This window comes from Mastacembelus armatus, chromosome 18, assembly GCF_900324485.2.
Source record: "Mastacembelus armatus chromosome 18, fMasArm1.2, whole genome shotgun sequence".
Taxonomy (NCBI): domain Eukaryota; kingdom Metazoa; phylum Chordata; class Actinopteri; order Synbranchiformes; family Mastacembelidae; genus Mastacembelus; species Mastacembelus armatus.
The window spans coordinates 18,930,025-18,942,771 of record NC_046650.1 but is presented as its reverse complement, the minus strand read 5'-3'; the positions used below and the strand labels follow the sequence as shown (position 1 = coordinate 18,942,771).

Here is a 12,747-nt window from a genome sequence, read left to right as displayed (position 1 = left end):
ACTTATAAATATATAAATTTAGAAATTTTCACTATTGCATAAAGTATTTTCTACTATATCTAATGTTTTTCTGCTTCCACTCATGTCTCTGCAGGTAAATAAGTATTTCATAAACATCTGTTCATCTGTTTGCTGTATTTTCTCTGATATTGTTTTATAAAGGACTGTTCCTTTGGTTCCTGCAGCTGTTTTTGTCTCTGACAGTAAAGAATAAAAGGACTCAGTGTCCCACAGCTCATCAATGTGTCTTTTTATTTCACATCATTATAGTCATCAGGTGACCTGTGAGTCTGAAGCAGTGACCTCTGTCAGGTCGATTCTCCTGCTTCAGACTCTTTAAATCCCATGAGACGACCAATAGAGTCAGTTAAGTCCCTCAGCACTGACCAGGACCTCGTCCAGCGGTCGGACTACATTCATGTGTGTGATGAGTTGATGAACACAGTCTGTGTCTGTGTGATCCCTCCGGTGCACCACATGGAGGTCAGAGGCCAGATGGGTGGTGCCATGGCAACCATAAGCAGCTGTCAATCAAACGGGAGGCAGCGATGGTGGAGTGATGTCACTGGTTACCTTAGAAACATCATGGTGAGAAGACCTGAGGGACAGACAAGGAATAAGACTACGCCCACATTGAAAAACTAAAGGTATGTGTGTTGTGTGTGTGTTGTGTGTGTGTGTATGTGTGTTACCTAGGGTGTAGGCACAGGCCAGTTTCTGATTGGTGGACACATGCAGGCAGCGTGGAACCAATGAGCTGCTCTCATTGTGGTGGGGGAGCATCAACACTGTGACACACAGCAACGCCATCAACACACACACCACCCACTGAGACACACTGCGCACAGCTGCGCGCACACACACACACACACACACACACACACACACACACACACACACACACACACACACACGGGAAGGAAACAAACCACATGAACTACAAATCCCAGAGTGCAATGCCAGAAAAAACATCCAATCAGAGCTTCAAAAAAAAAAAAAAACAGTGGCTTCCTAATGCCACTGAGGCTCATGGGTAATGTAGTATTGTAGCCCTTCCCTGTCTACTTATCCACCTTCTTCTTTCCTCCTTTCCTTCCTCATTCCCTTATTTACCCCCTTGTCTCCTCCTCTTCCACGTCCACTCCCTATTTGTCTCCTCCACTCCCTGAATGAAGCACGATGTGGCTTAACAGGAAGTTTCCTCTCTCTGTTAGTCTCACCTGTACAGGTAGGCAGCTGTAGGTTTGCGTGTGTGGGCACCAGCAGAGGCGAAAGAGGAGACAGCGTCCTCTGCTGCCTCCCCATCTTCCTCTCCTCTCCACTTTGTTTCCTCCTCTTCCTCTCCTCTTCTTCTTCTTCCTCCTCTTCTCCTCCTCCCCCTTTCAGCTCAGCCCAGATCTCCCGTCCTCCCACCTGACCTCCTCCTCTCACCTCCATGCGGAACCGGTCTCTGCGGCCCCAGTTTCTAGGTGAGACGTCCAGGTGTCGCACCACCCTGACAGGAAGAGGAGACACCACAGGTCACGTTTTGTCCAAGTCATGTTGACATGAGGCTGCACAAACTGAAAAGCTGATCCCAGACCAGGGGACTATGGAGGAAGCCAGACTGAATGATTTACAGTAACAGCACAGTTCTACTGCAGTTAATGCTAGTAACAGAAGTAGTAACACCAATAAAGTACTAATAAAGTACCTGTCAGTTACTTACAGGTCAACACAGGACTTGGCTTGGACGCATCCCTCAGCCTCCACCACTCTGTAGAGCGAGGGAGCAGTACACAACACTGGAGGGAGAGAGAGAGAGAGACTGACTGTTATCTCCTGTACAGCCAGAGGAGGGCACTATATCCACAGACAAGTGAACAGGTAAATACACAGGTAAACAGTCAGACAGGTGAACACAGGTACTGACTCTTGAAGCTGATCCTGAAGCTGTACGGGTTGTACAGAGTTAACACTCTCCTGTGGGAGCTCCGCTGCTCAGGGTAGAACACCAGCTCAGAGGGGAACAGGAAGACCGGCAGCGGGGACGCAACACCTGTCTCACCTGCCGTCTCCCCCCTCCCCTCCTGCCCTCTGACCCCTCTCCTCCCCCCCTGTTGTGCCGTCCCGCCCTGTCCCTGTCCGTCATGGCTCTCCCTCTTCCTCATTGGTCCGTCCTGTGTGGTGCCCCACCCACGGCCATGATCTGAGCACTGTCATTGGATGCCTCGCAGAGTGATGTCACAGCATCCCCACCTGTTGTAGAGAAACAACCTGTATTTAATATTTTAATAATTGTTTATAATTTATGTGTTTTACAATGAATTTCCAGAGCATCGTTTTTATGGTCCTCACTGATAACTGATCAATGCTGTTAAACTCAGTTTGACTGAACGTGTTAAATCTGTTTTTAAAAACACAAACACAGGCCATAAGGTCTGTAGTTCACTGTTGTAACAACAACCACAACAATAATAATAGTGAAGTGTGCTGTTGGTGGATGTCTTCTCGATGCTGACGTTAGCTAGCTGCTAGCTGCTAGCTGCTGGCTGCTACGTCACACCGACCGGTCTAATAACCGGTAAATGACGTAAACCTGACGGAGCAGACAGCACGCGGTGCTGCTGGAAACGTCCAGCGGCTTTTAAAGAGGAGCCAAACGGTGTCAGAGCTGAGCTTTCTCCGGTACAAACGACTTTTGTGACTCGACTCACCGACAGATGTTTCCTCTTCCTCAACAAGCTGTTTACAGACGGAAGATCCCACCCCGTCCGGACGCTCTCAGCCAATCAGAATGCGGGAGAGAGTAACGTGTCTTTCCATTGGATGTCAGGACGTCAGTCACTTTAGGGACGCTGCGTTTTCATTTGAAAGAGCTAATATATAATATAAATAATTATGTTTTTATAATCAAGTTAAATGATAGGAGCCAATAAAGAATCATTTTTGATTAAATTTACATTTGATGAATATATTCTATTGTCACTTAATATAGAAGATAACCTCAGTTGTTTCGAAGATAATGAACTTGCTTGTTTTATAAACCCAAATTACCTTGATGTTTATAAAAATGTGACAATAGACTACATCTCTTTTTCATTTATTTATTCCTGTTATATACACATTTGTCAAATTATTTATTTTCTATTTTTGTAAATTAATTTGATCTGTGCTAAATCGGATGTTGCTTTTAGGTACTATTTAGGTTCTATTATATATTTGTATATTAGCGATGACAAAAACAATTTCGGATGACGATTACATGACGGTGTTCAGATTTACGAGCTGCTAATAAGACCCTGAACTCTACAAAACGTCAGTCACTGTTCGTTGATCTTCGGGACTCTTCGTGCTCGCTCCTGATTGGTCCGCTGGTGTTGTGTCTCCGGACGTGCCCGCTCCAGAGAGTCACCTTGCCCCGGCTGCTGCACCGGTGACGGAGTCGTTGACCGTGCGGCCCAGAGACTTACAGGCAGCGGGAATCCGAGCAGGGACTCTGCCGCCACTGACCGACTGTGGGAGACATGGCGGAGGCAAAGCCCAAGACTTCTCCGAAGGCCATCAAGTTCCTGTTCGGGGGTTTGGCCGGGTAGGTGCTAGCTAGCCTGCTAACGTGCCAGCGTTAGCTGTCATGGTGTTGTGTCGAAATCTGCGCCCCATCGATTCGTGTTCCCACAGAATTTACCCGAACCGACGTTTGCCCCAGTTAGTTATCTGAGTGACGTTCAAACCAGACCCAGCGGTGACCCGAGCTGACCCACAGGGCACGACTGAAACTGGAAGCAGAGCTCGGCATCACACCGGTGTTACGGAGAATATTGCACCCCCCCAGCATCTCTGCAGCTAGCCGTGTGCGGGCTGGTACCAGGGAGCAGAACGGGGAACCGTGCTTTGTTGTTCGGAGGGAACATTGTAGTAAATAGAACAGTTTAGAACAGTTTGTTTATTGAAATGAAATCTGTGGAGCCCCCTCCTCTCCAGTGTGTAGGCTAATCAGTGATGCTAACAGGCTAACGCTAGCTGTCACTAGTAAACATAAGGGTTTGTTCAGAGTTAACAGTGGGTATTAAGTCTGATTCCCAAACCTGGTCCTCAAGGCCCCCTGCTCTTCTTGGTTTCCAGCTGTCCCCGCTGTACCTACAGCTGATTGCCTGGATCAGGTGTGTTCAGCCAATCAGAAGCAGGGCAGGGTTCTTTGAGGACCAGGGTTGGGAACCCCTGGTCTAAGTTAAGGCGGCCTGAGAGGTCTGGAGGCTGAACTTGTCCTGGTTTAGGTCCGGACTCAGCAAACAGCTAACTAATAAGGAGTAAGGCTGATGTGATGTGTGTGTGTTTCCAGCCTCCTTCAGGCGAACGTTTCCACAGCTCTGTCCTGACCAATCAGAGCAGGGGCCAGATTTAGGAACTAATGTGCTCAGTGTTGTTAATAAAGGTTAGAAACAAGGACACGACATAAGGAACCTGTTTTAGCTGCCTGTCACTCATTTCATAATCACATACTTGTTTTGTCATTTTTCAAGCAGAAATGCCAAATATCTGTTGATGTGGGACGTCAGGAGACCGTTTAGTCCTGCAGAGACTGTTTTTATTAACACAACAGAAGGAACTCCAAATGTAAAGAATCTAAACAGTTAAATAACAAACCTGAAAACTACAGTCAGTCACACAGACTCTTCCAGTTCCTTCTTCAGGCTGACCCTCCTCATAAAGTGGTTTTTATCCTACAGCCAGAGATCCAGTCTGCGTATCCTTGTCTGTTGTTTCAGAGAAGAATATTTGCTTCGTCATAACGTTTCTGACTGACTGCATCTGTCCAGGATGGGTGCTACGGTCTTTGTGCAGCCCTTGGACCTGGTGAAGAACCGGATGCAGTTGAGCGGTCAGGGAACGAAGGCTCGAGAATATAGAACCAGTTTCCACGCTCTGTTCTCCATCCTGAAGAACGAGGGATTCCAGGGAATCTACACTGGGTATCTACCACTTCGTTTACTGCGGCTGCCGCTTCCTTTGTTCCTTCCTCTGCTGCTGCGTCTGTTGTTTATGATATTTACTGAAAACCTGTGTCAGTCTGTCCGCAGGGCTGCTGCGGCAGGCGACCTACACGACGACTCGCCTGGGAATCTACACCATCCTGTTTGAGAAGTTGACCGGAAGTGACGGAAGGCCGCCAAACTTTTTCCTCAAGGTACAGCCTGGAAAACTGTTTACTCTGGAAAACTGTTTACTGTTCTGATTTATTTATTTGGGAAAGCTCTGCTAACGTCAAAGTACTGAAAGTGTTGGAACCACTTTAATACTGGTCTTTACAGTAGTACTGCAGTACCACTGCAGCAGCACTGCACTAACAGAAGTGCTCCCCCTGCAGGCTTTGATTGGAATGACAGCCGGAGCTACAGGAGCGTTTGTCGGGACGCCAGCAGAGGTCGCTCTGATCAGGATGACAGCTGATGGACGGTGTGTTTCCATTGGCTGTGTGTGTGTTTGTTTGTTGCCCTGCTGGTGGTGTAAACAGAGTGTAAACATCACTGTCTCTGTGTCAGGCTTCCTCCAGACCAGAGGAGGGGTTACACAAACGTTTTCAACGCTCTCGCTCGCATCACCAGAGAAGAAGGCCTGACCACACTGTGGAGGGTGAGTCCACACACAGGTTTGATGTTTCACTGGAATATTTAGGTTCTACTCTGACCTCCGAACTTAACTTCTGTGGAACAAATGAGGAACCTTGTCTTGTTCTCAAATATTACACTTTACCCTGTTTGGCTTGGTCAGAGCGAGTCCCATAATTATCAATCAATTAATATGGAAAATACAGTCAGAGTCCAACAGCAGGTTTTCTTTGTGTTATCTAATGTTTTATGGGGAGATTGTGTGTGTGTGTGTGTGTGTGTGTGTGTCACAGGTCAGTGACGTGCTGTGTTTCACGCTCACTGTTTGTCACAGGGCTGTGTTCCTACAATGGCGCGGGCGGTGGTGGTGAACGCCGCCCAGCTGGCCTCGTACTCTCAGTCCAAACAGGCGCTGCTCGACTCAGGTACCGGCTCGCCGCAGTACTTCAGCCGCACCAGGCTCCGGCTGAACCGGCTCAGCTCTAACCGCCTCTGTGTGTTTCAGGGTACTTCAGGGACGATATCCTGTGTCATTTCTGTGCCAGTATGATCAGCGGCCTGGTCACCACCGCGGCCTCCATGCCCGTCGACATCGTGAAGACCAGGTGAGAGTCTCACAAGTCCATCTGCTGCTGGTTCAGTTAGAGGTTGGGGCGTTCACTGTGAGCTTCAAGAAGCAACTCTCAGGATCTCGTCAGAGAAACGTTTAAAAAGCCGGTTCATTCAGTGGATGGTAAAACCAGTCCACCTGAGTGCTCTGTGCTGGACCTGGTCCTGGAGGTTAACGGGACCTGTCTCTGTGTTTTTGTGTTCAGGATCCAGAATATGAGGATGATCGACGGGAAGCCCGAGTACAAGAACGGTCTGGTGAGTTCAGTAGAGACCCCGTGCTGCTGCAGTTTGACCTTTGACCTCAGAGGTTCAGTCAAATCTTTAGTTTGATTTAAATAACCAAATGTTTTTACATTAGAACATTTTTTTATTTCCTTCAAATGAAATTTTACTTTAAACTTGAATGTTTTTGTGTAAATCACATTTTAAATAATAAAAACACGACATTTCTTTTTAAACTGTCTCATAATTAGAACATTGACCTGAACCTTTTGTAAGTCCAGCTTTTACCTCGAACGTTTTCCCTCAGAGCTTTAAATGTCTGAGGTTTGAGCTCAGCCGTGACGGTTTCCTGGTCTGTGGAGTGATTTTTGTGTTTGGGTGTGTTTGGCAGGAGGTTCTGGTCCGGGTCGTGGGCAAAGAGGGTTTCTTCTCCCTGTGGAAAGGTTTCACTCCGTACTACGCTCGCCTCGGCCCTCACACCGTCCTCACCTTCATCTTCCTGGAGCAGATGAACCGCCTCTACAAGACCTATGTCCTGGACCGCTAACGCTCGGCAAACACACGCACAGCAATCACACACACACACACACACACACACACGCACACACACGGACTCCAGCACAAACCTATTCATGGTTTAAAGGAGCAGTCCCACATTTACTGACCTCCCCTGGTCTCCAGGCATTGAGTCAAATGGGGGATTGCGCCTTTAAACACACACTGAATTGAGCCAGTGTTGAAACAGGAGTGAACCATGTTACTGACAGACCCCCGCCCCCCCTCTCACCCCCACATGGTCCGGTCCACACACACTTAACTTCAAATTCTTTTTGTAAAGAAAAGAATGTAAAATAAACTGAAGGAGTTCAAACATCTTTTAGTGATGTTGACAATAACAAATGATCCATAAGTCTTATTTGTAAAACTATGACCCCTACACCCTGACAGCACAAAGCATCATGGGATGCATGGGTCACCATGGTAACAGTGGAGGAATAAACGGTTTCGACCTCAGGTGGTTTTTGTGTCGCTTTGTTTTCTGTGAATAAAACTGAAAAATAAAAATCCGTCAGCTGTTAAACAACCTGAATGAGTGTGTGTGTCCACAGGCCTCTGACCGCTCAGGGTCTGTTTTGGTGTCAGGGCTGAAGCTCAGCGATGCAGACGTGGCTGCAGGTGGCGCTGAAGGATTGTAGGACTCATCTTTCGGGACTGGCGGCCTTCGTGTCTGAAAACACAGCACAGAGCAAACAGCTTGTGCTTTTGTTGGAGAAATCAGTTTAGCGTGAAGCTGAAGGGTGGGGGAGTGTGTGTGTTAATCCTGTGTACAGGAAGTACGAGTGTGTGACAGGAAGTGGGTGTGCACATAGGACTGTGGCTTCAGTGTGATAAATATGAATTTTAATCAGTTCTCACCATAACAGCGTTTTTCGCCTCAGCCACACACTCACGTCTGTGTGTTTCCATATAAGGACACACACACACATGTTGCTGTGATGGCGGCTGCAGTAAAATGTGACCGAGACGCCACTTCCTCTTCTGTCACTGCGTCGGCTCCTTTCGACTTGACTCAGAAAATGGGAGTTCAGTTACCGTCGAACTGTGTGTGTGTGTGTGTGTGTGTGTGTGTGTTTCCATATGAACACTGTGACCTTCAGCTCTTCCTCCATGTTGTGCTGCAGCTTCTGTACATGGCAGCTCAAATGTTCACGACCTGCTGACGACCATGTCAGAGGCCGTTCGCAGTATTTCTGTAGTTTTCTAGTTCAACAGCTGTTCAAATACTTTGTCGTACTACTTTCAACACAGCCAGGTCTGTCTTTATGAAGTACAGGCAATTAAATGTGGTAATGTTCCCTTTTGTAGCGCTGCTGGAAGAAATACTGCAATCACTTGATGCAGTAACAGTAGAAATACCACAGAGTAAAAGTCCTGCATTCAAAATGTTACTGCAGTAAAGGCCTAAAAATACCATCATCCAAATGTACTTGAAGTATCCAAAGTAAAAGTACTCATTGTGCAGAATGGCCGATTTCACATGAATGGATCTGATATTATTGGATTATAATTATTGGTGATTATTGTGTTGATCACTTTAATGTTGGAGCTGATGTTAACTACTTCATATACTTCTAATTTGAAGTACTTTATATACTGCTGGGTAGCTGACGTTAACTACCTTATATACTTCTAATTTGAAGTACTTTATATACCGCCGGGTAGCTGACGTTAACTACCTTATATACTTCTAATTTGAAGTACTTTATATACCGCCGGGTAGCTGACGTTAACTACCTTATATACTTCTAATTTGAAGTACTTTATATACCGCCGGGTATCTGACGTTAACTACCTTATATACTTCTAATATGAAGTACTTTATGTACCGCCGGGTATCTGACGTTAACTACCTCATATACTTCTAATTTGAAGTACTTTATGTACCGCCGGGTAGCTGACGTTAACTACCTCATATACTTCTAATTTGAAGTACTTTATGTACCGCCGGGTAGCTGACGTTAACTACCTCATATACTTCTAATTTGAAGTACTTTATGTACCGCCGGGTAGCTGACGTTAACTACCTCATATACTTCTAATTTGAAGTACTTTATATACCGCCGGGTAGCTGACGTTAACTACCTCATATACTTCTAATTTGAAGTACTTTATGTACCGCCGGGTAGCTGACGTTAACTACCTCATATACTTCTAATTTGAAGTACTTTATGTACCGCCGGGTAAGTGACGTTAACTACCTCATATACTTCTAATTTGAAGTACTTTATGTACCGCCGGGTAGCTGACGTTAACTACCTCATATACTTCTAATTTGAAGTACTTTATGTACCGCCGGGTAGCTGACGTTAACTACCTCATATACTTCTAATTTGAAGTACTTTATGTACCGCCGGGTAGCTGACGTTAACTACCTCATATACTTCTAATATGAAGTACTTTATGTACCGCCGGGTAGCTGACGTTAACTACCTCATATACTTCTAATATGAAGTACTTTATGTACCGCCGGGTGGCTGACGTTAACTACCTCATATACTTCTAATATGAAGTACTTTATGTACCGCCGGGTAGCTGACGTTAACTACCTTATATACTTCTAATATGAAGTACTTTATGTACCGCCGGGTAGCTGACGTTAAATACCTCATATACTTCTAATATGAAGTACTTTATGTACCGCCGGGTGGCTGACGTTAACTACCTCATATACTTCTAATATGAAGTACTTTATGTACCGCCGGGTGGCTGACGTTAAATACCTCATATACTTCTAATTTGAAGTACTTTATGTACCGCTGGGTAGCTGACGTTAACTACCTCATATACTTCTAATATGAAGTACTTTATGTACCGCTGGGTAGCTGACGTTAACTACCTCATATACTTCTAATATGAAGTACTTTATGTACCGCTGGGTAGCTGACGTTAACTACCTTATATACTTCTAATATGAAGTACTTTATGTACCGCTGGGTAGCTGACGTTAAATACCTCATATACTTCTAATTTGAAGTACTTTATGTACCGCTGGGTAGCTGACGTTAACTACCTCATATACTTCTAATTTGAAGTACTTTATGTACCGCTGGGTAGCTGATGTTAACTACCTTATATACTTCTAATTTGAAGTACTTTATGTACCGCTGGGTAGCTGATGTTAACTACCTTATATACTTCTAATTTGAAGTACTTTATATACCGCTAAGTAGCTGACGTTAACTACCATATATACTTCTAATTTGAAGTACTTTATATACCGCTGGGTAGCTGACGTTAACTACCTTATATACTTCTAATTTGAAGTACTTTATATACCGCTGGGTAGCTGACGTTAACTACCTCATATACTTCTAATTTGAAGTACTTTATATACCGCCGGGTAGCTGACGTTAACTACCTCATATACTTCTAATTTGAAGTACTTTATATACCGCCGGGTAGCTGACGTTAACTACCTTATATACTTCTAATTTGAAGTACTTTATGTACCGCCGGGTAGCTGACGTTAACCACCTTATAAATGTAGAGCAGGAAAAAGTCCAAGGTTTGACTCTGACATGTAGTGAAGGAGGCTTGGTTGACTTTCTACTTCCTGTCATCAAAGACAAACAGAGTGTGTGTGTGATGCTAACGCAGATTTAATGTGTGTGTTTTCCCTGAGGGTATACATACTGTAGGCAGCTGCTTGTATAAACTTGTCGGCCTCTGATCGACCACTCCTTTGCTCCCTCTCTTGCTCAGAGCAGCCTGAAGGTTCTGAATTTCTCACATTCTTCTCAAACCTTCCCTGGGGTTAAAGGTCAGAGCCCTGCCTGCCTCTGTCCGGGCAGACCAGGTTTTACAGATGTACAGGGCCTGTCTGGACCTGTTAGACCTGAGTCCCGTCCTGCCCCCTACACAGCACTGATACTGGTCCTCACAGAGATACAACAACACACACAATGTACAGTATATTTCTGAATTGCAGTGCAGCTTTACTACTGTTACTACTACGACTACTGCTGCTTATACTGCTAATGCTAATATTACAACTTAAAAAACTTCCACTACTAGTAGTAAAACCACTACTGCAACTTCTGTACAGCTACTCCAAATACTACTGCTGTCTCTACTGTCACTAGTGTTACAGCTACCACTAATACTGCAACTGCTAAAGGTATTTAGTACCTCTAAACATAGTACTACTGCAACAACTATTATTACTGGTACTGCAAAAGTTATTACTACTTCTGTTAGCACCACTGCAACTATTAGTAATACTGCTGATACTAAAGCTGCTACTATGCTTGATACTTCTAAGCATATAGTGCTGACACCAGGAATACTCATGCCACTACTGCTGCTACTACTACTTCTAGTACTGCTCTTCCCTCTCTGCCTGTCTGGCCTGTACCTGTTTTGCATGTCTCAAATCACTGCTGGCCAATACCTGTGATACTTTGCAGTGTGGAAGTACTGCAAAGTGTTACTGCATTCAGCGAGGTAGACGGACCATGTTTTAACATGTGGCTCAGACTCTGTCAGCCTCCCGACACCCACAGGTCTAAACTGGCTCTGGCATTTCTGTGTGTGTGTGTGTGTGTGTGTGTGTGTGTGTGTTGCTCTGAGGAATGCAGCGTGTATGAGCAGAAACATGTTCACCATCAGCCACAGCTTCAGAAACACATCAAGGAACTTCAACATCAGCTTTCTCTGCCTGTCCTGCTGCTTTAATGATGACCTGCACTGAACTGCAAACCCCACGATGCACTGCAGCCACAGCGCTGTGGGTACGGATCAGTGAACGGGCCTATTGCTTCTAGAGATGTCAAACAACCACAGTGTTAATGAGAGGAGTTTGCAGTCGTTTCTTCAGGTTGGAGGGATCTTATGTTCTTTCTCTCTTATGTCATGGTGCTAGGGGGTCTGGGACCTGTTTGCAGTCTGATGACCCCTCCTTGGCAGTGGCAGCTTCAGTTAGAGCTGATGCAAACTGAAACAGGTCAGGAGGAAGTTTGTGTGGAAACAATTTCCACTGCAGCTTCCTGCTCACATGCATTCAGCCAGTACTGAGGCAGTTTCTCTGTTCACATTCTGTCTGTCACACTGTACGCTGGACATAGACCGTGTAAGACTGGACAGACTGTCTCAGACTGGACATAGACCATGTAAGACTGGTCAGACTGTCTCAGACTGGACACAGACCGTGTCAGGCTGGACGTAGACCATTTCAGACTGTAGAAGACTGGAAATAAACTGTGTCCAGCTGTATCAGACAGTAAATAGACTGCATAATTGGACATAGACTGTGTCAGCCTGGATATAGACTTTCAGACTGGACATAGACTGTGTCAGCCTGGATATAGACTGTGTCAGACTGGACATAGACTGTGTCAGACTGGACATAGACTGTCAGACTGGACATAGACTGTGTCAGACTGGTCATAGACTGTGTCAGCCTGGATATAGACTGTCAGACTGGACATAGACTGTGTCAGAGTGTATCAGACTGGACATATACTGTGTCAGCCTGGATATAGACTATCAGACTGGACATAGACTGTGTCAGAGTGTATCAGACTGGACATATACTGTGTCAGCCTGGATATAGACTGTGTCAGACTGGACATAGACTGTGTCAGAGTGTATCAGACTGGACATATACTGTGTCAGCCTGGATATAGACTGTCAGACTGGACATAGACTGTGTCAGAGTGTATCAGACTGGACATATACTGTGTCAGCCTGGATATAGACTGTGTCAGACTGGACATAGACTGTGTCAGAGTGTATCAGACTGGACATATACTGTGTCAGCCTGGAT

General features: G+C 45.4%; 2 protein-coding genes across 2 annotated transcripts; one reads left to right on the top strand and one right to left on the bottom strand.

Annotated features, from left to right (window-relative positions):
- Positions 1–229: 229 nt before the first annotated feature.
- On the bottom strand, positions 230–2,744 carry LOC113140608 (motile sperm domain-containing protein 1-like). Its single transcript, XM_026324518.1, has 6 exons — positions 2,697–2,744; positions 1,913–2,238; positions 1,709–1,784; positions 1,221–1,495; positions 693–848; positions 230–598 (listed from the first exon to the last, which is right to left on the bottom strand). Exons 2-6 carry the CDS (start codon positions 2,148–2,150, stop codon positions 570–572), a joined length of 774 nt encoding a protein of 257 aa, XP_026180303.1. The 5' UTR covers positions 2,151–2,238; positions 2,697–2,744; the 3' UTR covers positions 230–569.
- A 608-nt stretch (positions 2,745–3,352) lies between these two features.
- On the top strand, positions 3,353–7,436 carry slc25a11 (solute carrier family 25 member 11). Its single transcript, XM_026323859.2, has 9 exons — positions 3,353–3,571; positions 4,800–4,952; positions 5,050–5,167; positions 5,348–5,436; positions 5,523–5,613; positions 5,923–6,013; positions 6,094–6,193; positions 6,404–6,455; positions 6,814–7,436. Exons 1-9 carry the CDS (start codon positions 3,507–3,509, stop codon positions 6,967–6,969), a joined length of 915 nt encoding a protein of 304 aa, XP_026179644.1. The 5' UTR covers positions 3,353–3,506; the 3' UTR covers positions 6,970–7,436.
- Positions 7,437–12,747: the final 5,311 nt, after the last annotated feature.

What these genes read in the sequence shown, in the direction of transcription:
- LOC113140608 (XM_026324518.1), bottom strand. Translation starts at nt 2,150, where the DNA reads ATGAGGAAGAGGGAGAGCCATGACGGACAGGGACAGGGCGGGACGGCA. An exon ending in CTTCAGGATCAGCTTCAAGA is followed by an intron (nt 1,785 to 1,912) that starts GTCAGTACCTGT and finishes CTCTCCCTCCAG; the next exon opens with TGTTGTGTACTGCTCCCTCG. An exon ending in GCCAAGTCCTGTGTTGACCT is followed by an intron (nt 1,496 to 1,708) that starts GTAAGTAACTGA and finishes TCTTCCTGTCAG; the next exon opens with GGTGGTGCGACACCTGGACG.
- slc25a11 (XM_026323859.2), top strand. Translation starts at nt 3,507, where the DNA reads ATGGCGGAGGCAAAGCCCAAGACTTCTCCGAAGGCCATCAAGTTCCTG. An exon ending in GCCTGACCACACTGTGGAGG is followed by an intron (nt 5,614 to 5,922) that starts GTGAGTCCACAC and finishes TGTTTGTCACAG; the next exon opens with GGCTGTGTTCCTACAATGGC. An exon ending in CCGAGTACAAGAACGGTCTG is followed by an intron (nt 6,456 to 6,813) that starts GTGAGTTCAGTA and finishes TGTGTTTGGCAG; the next exon opens with GAGGTTCTGGTCCGGGTCGT.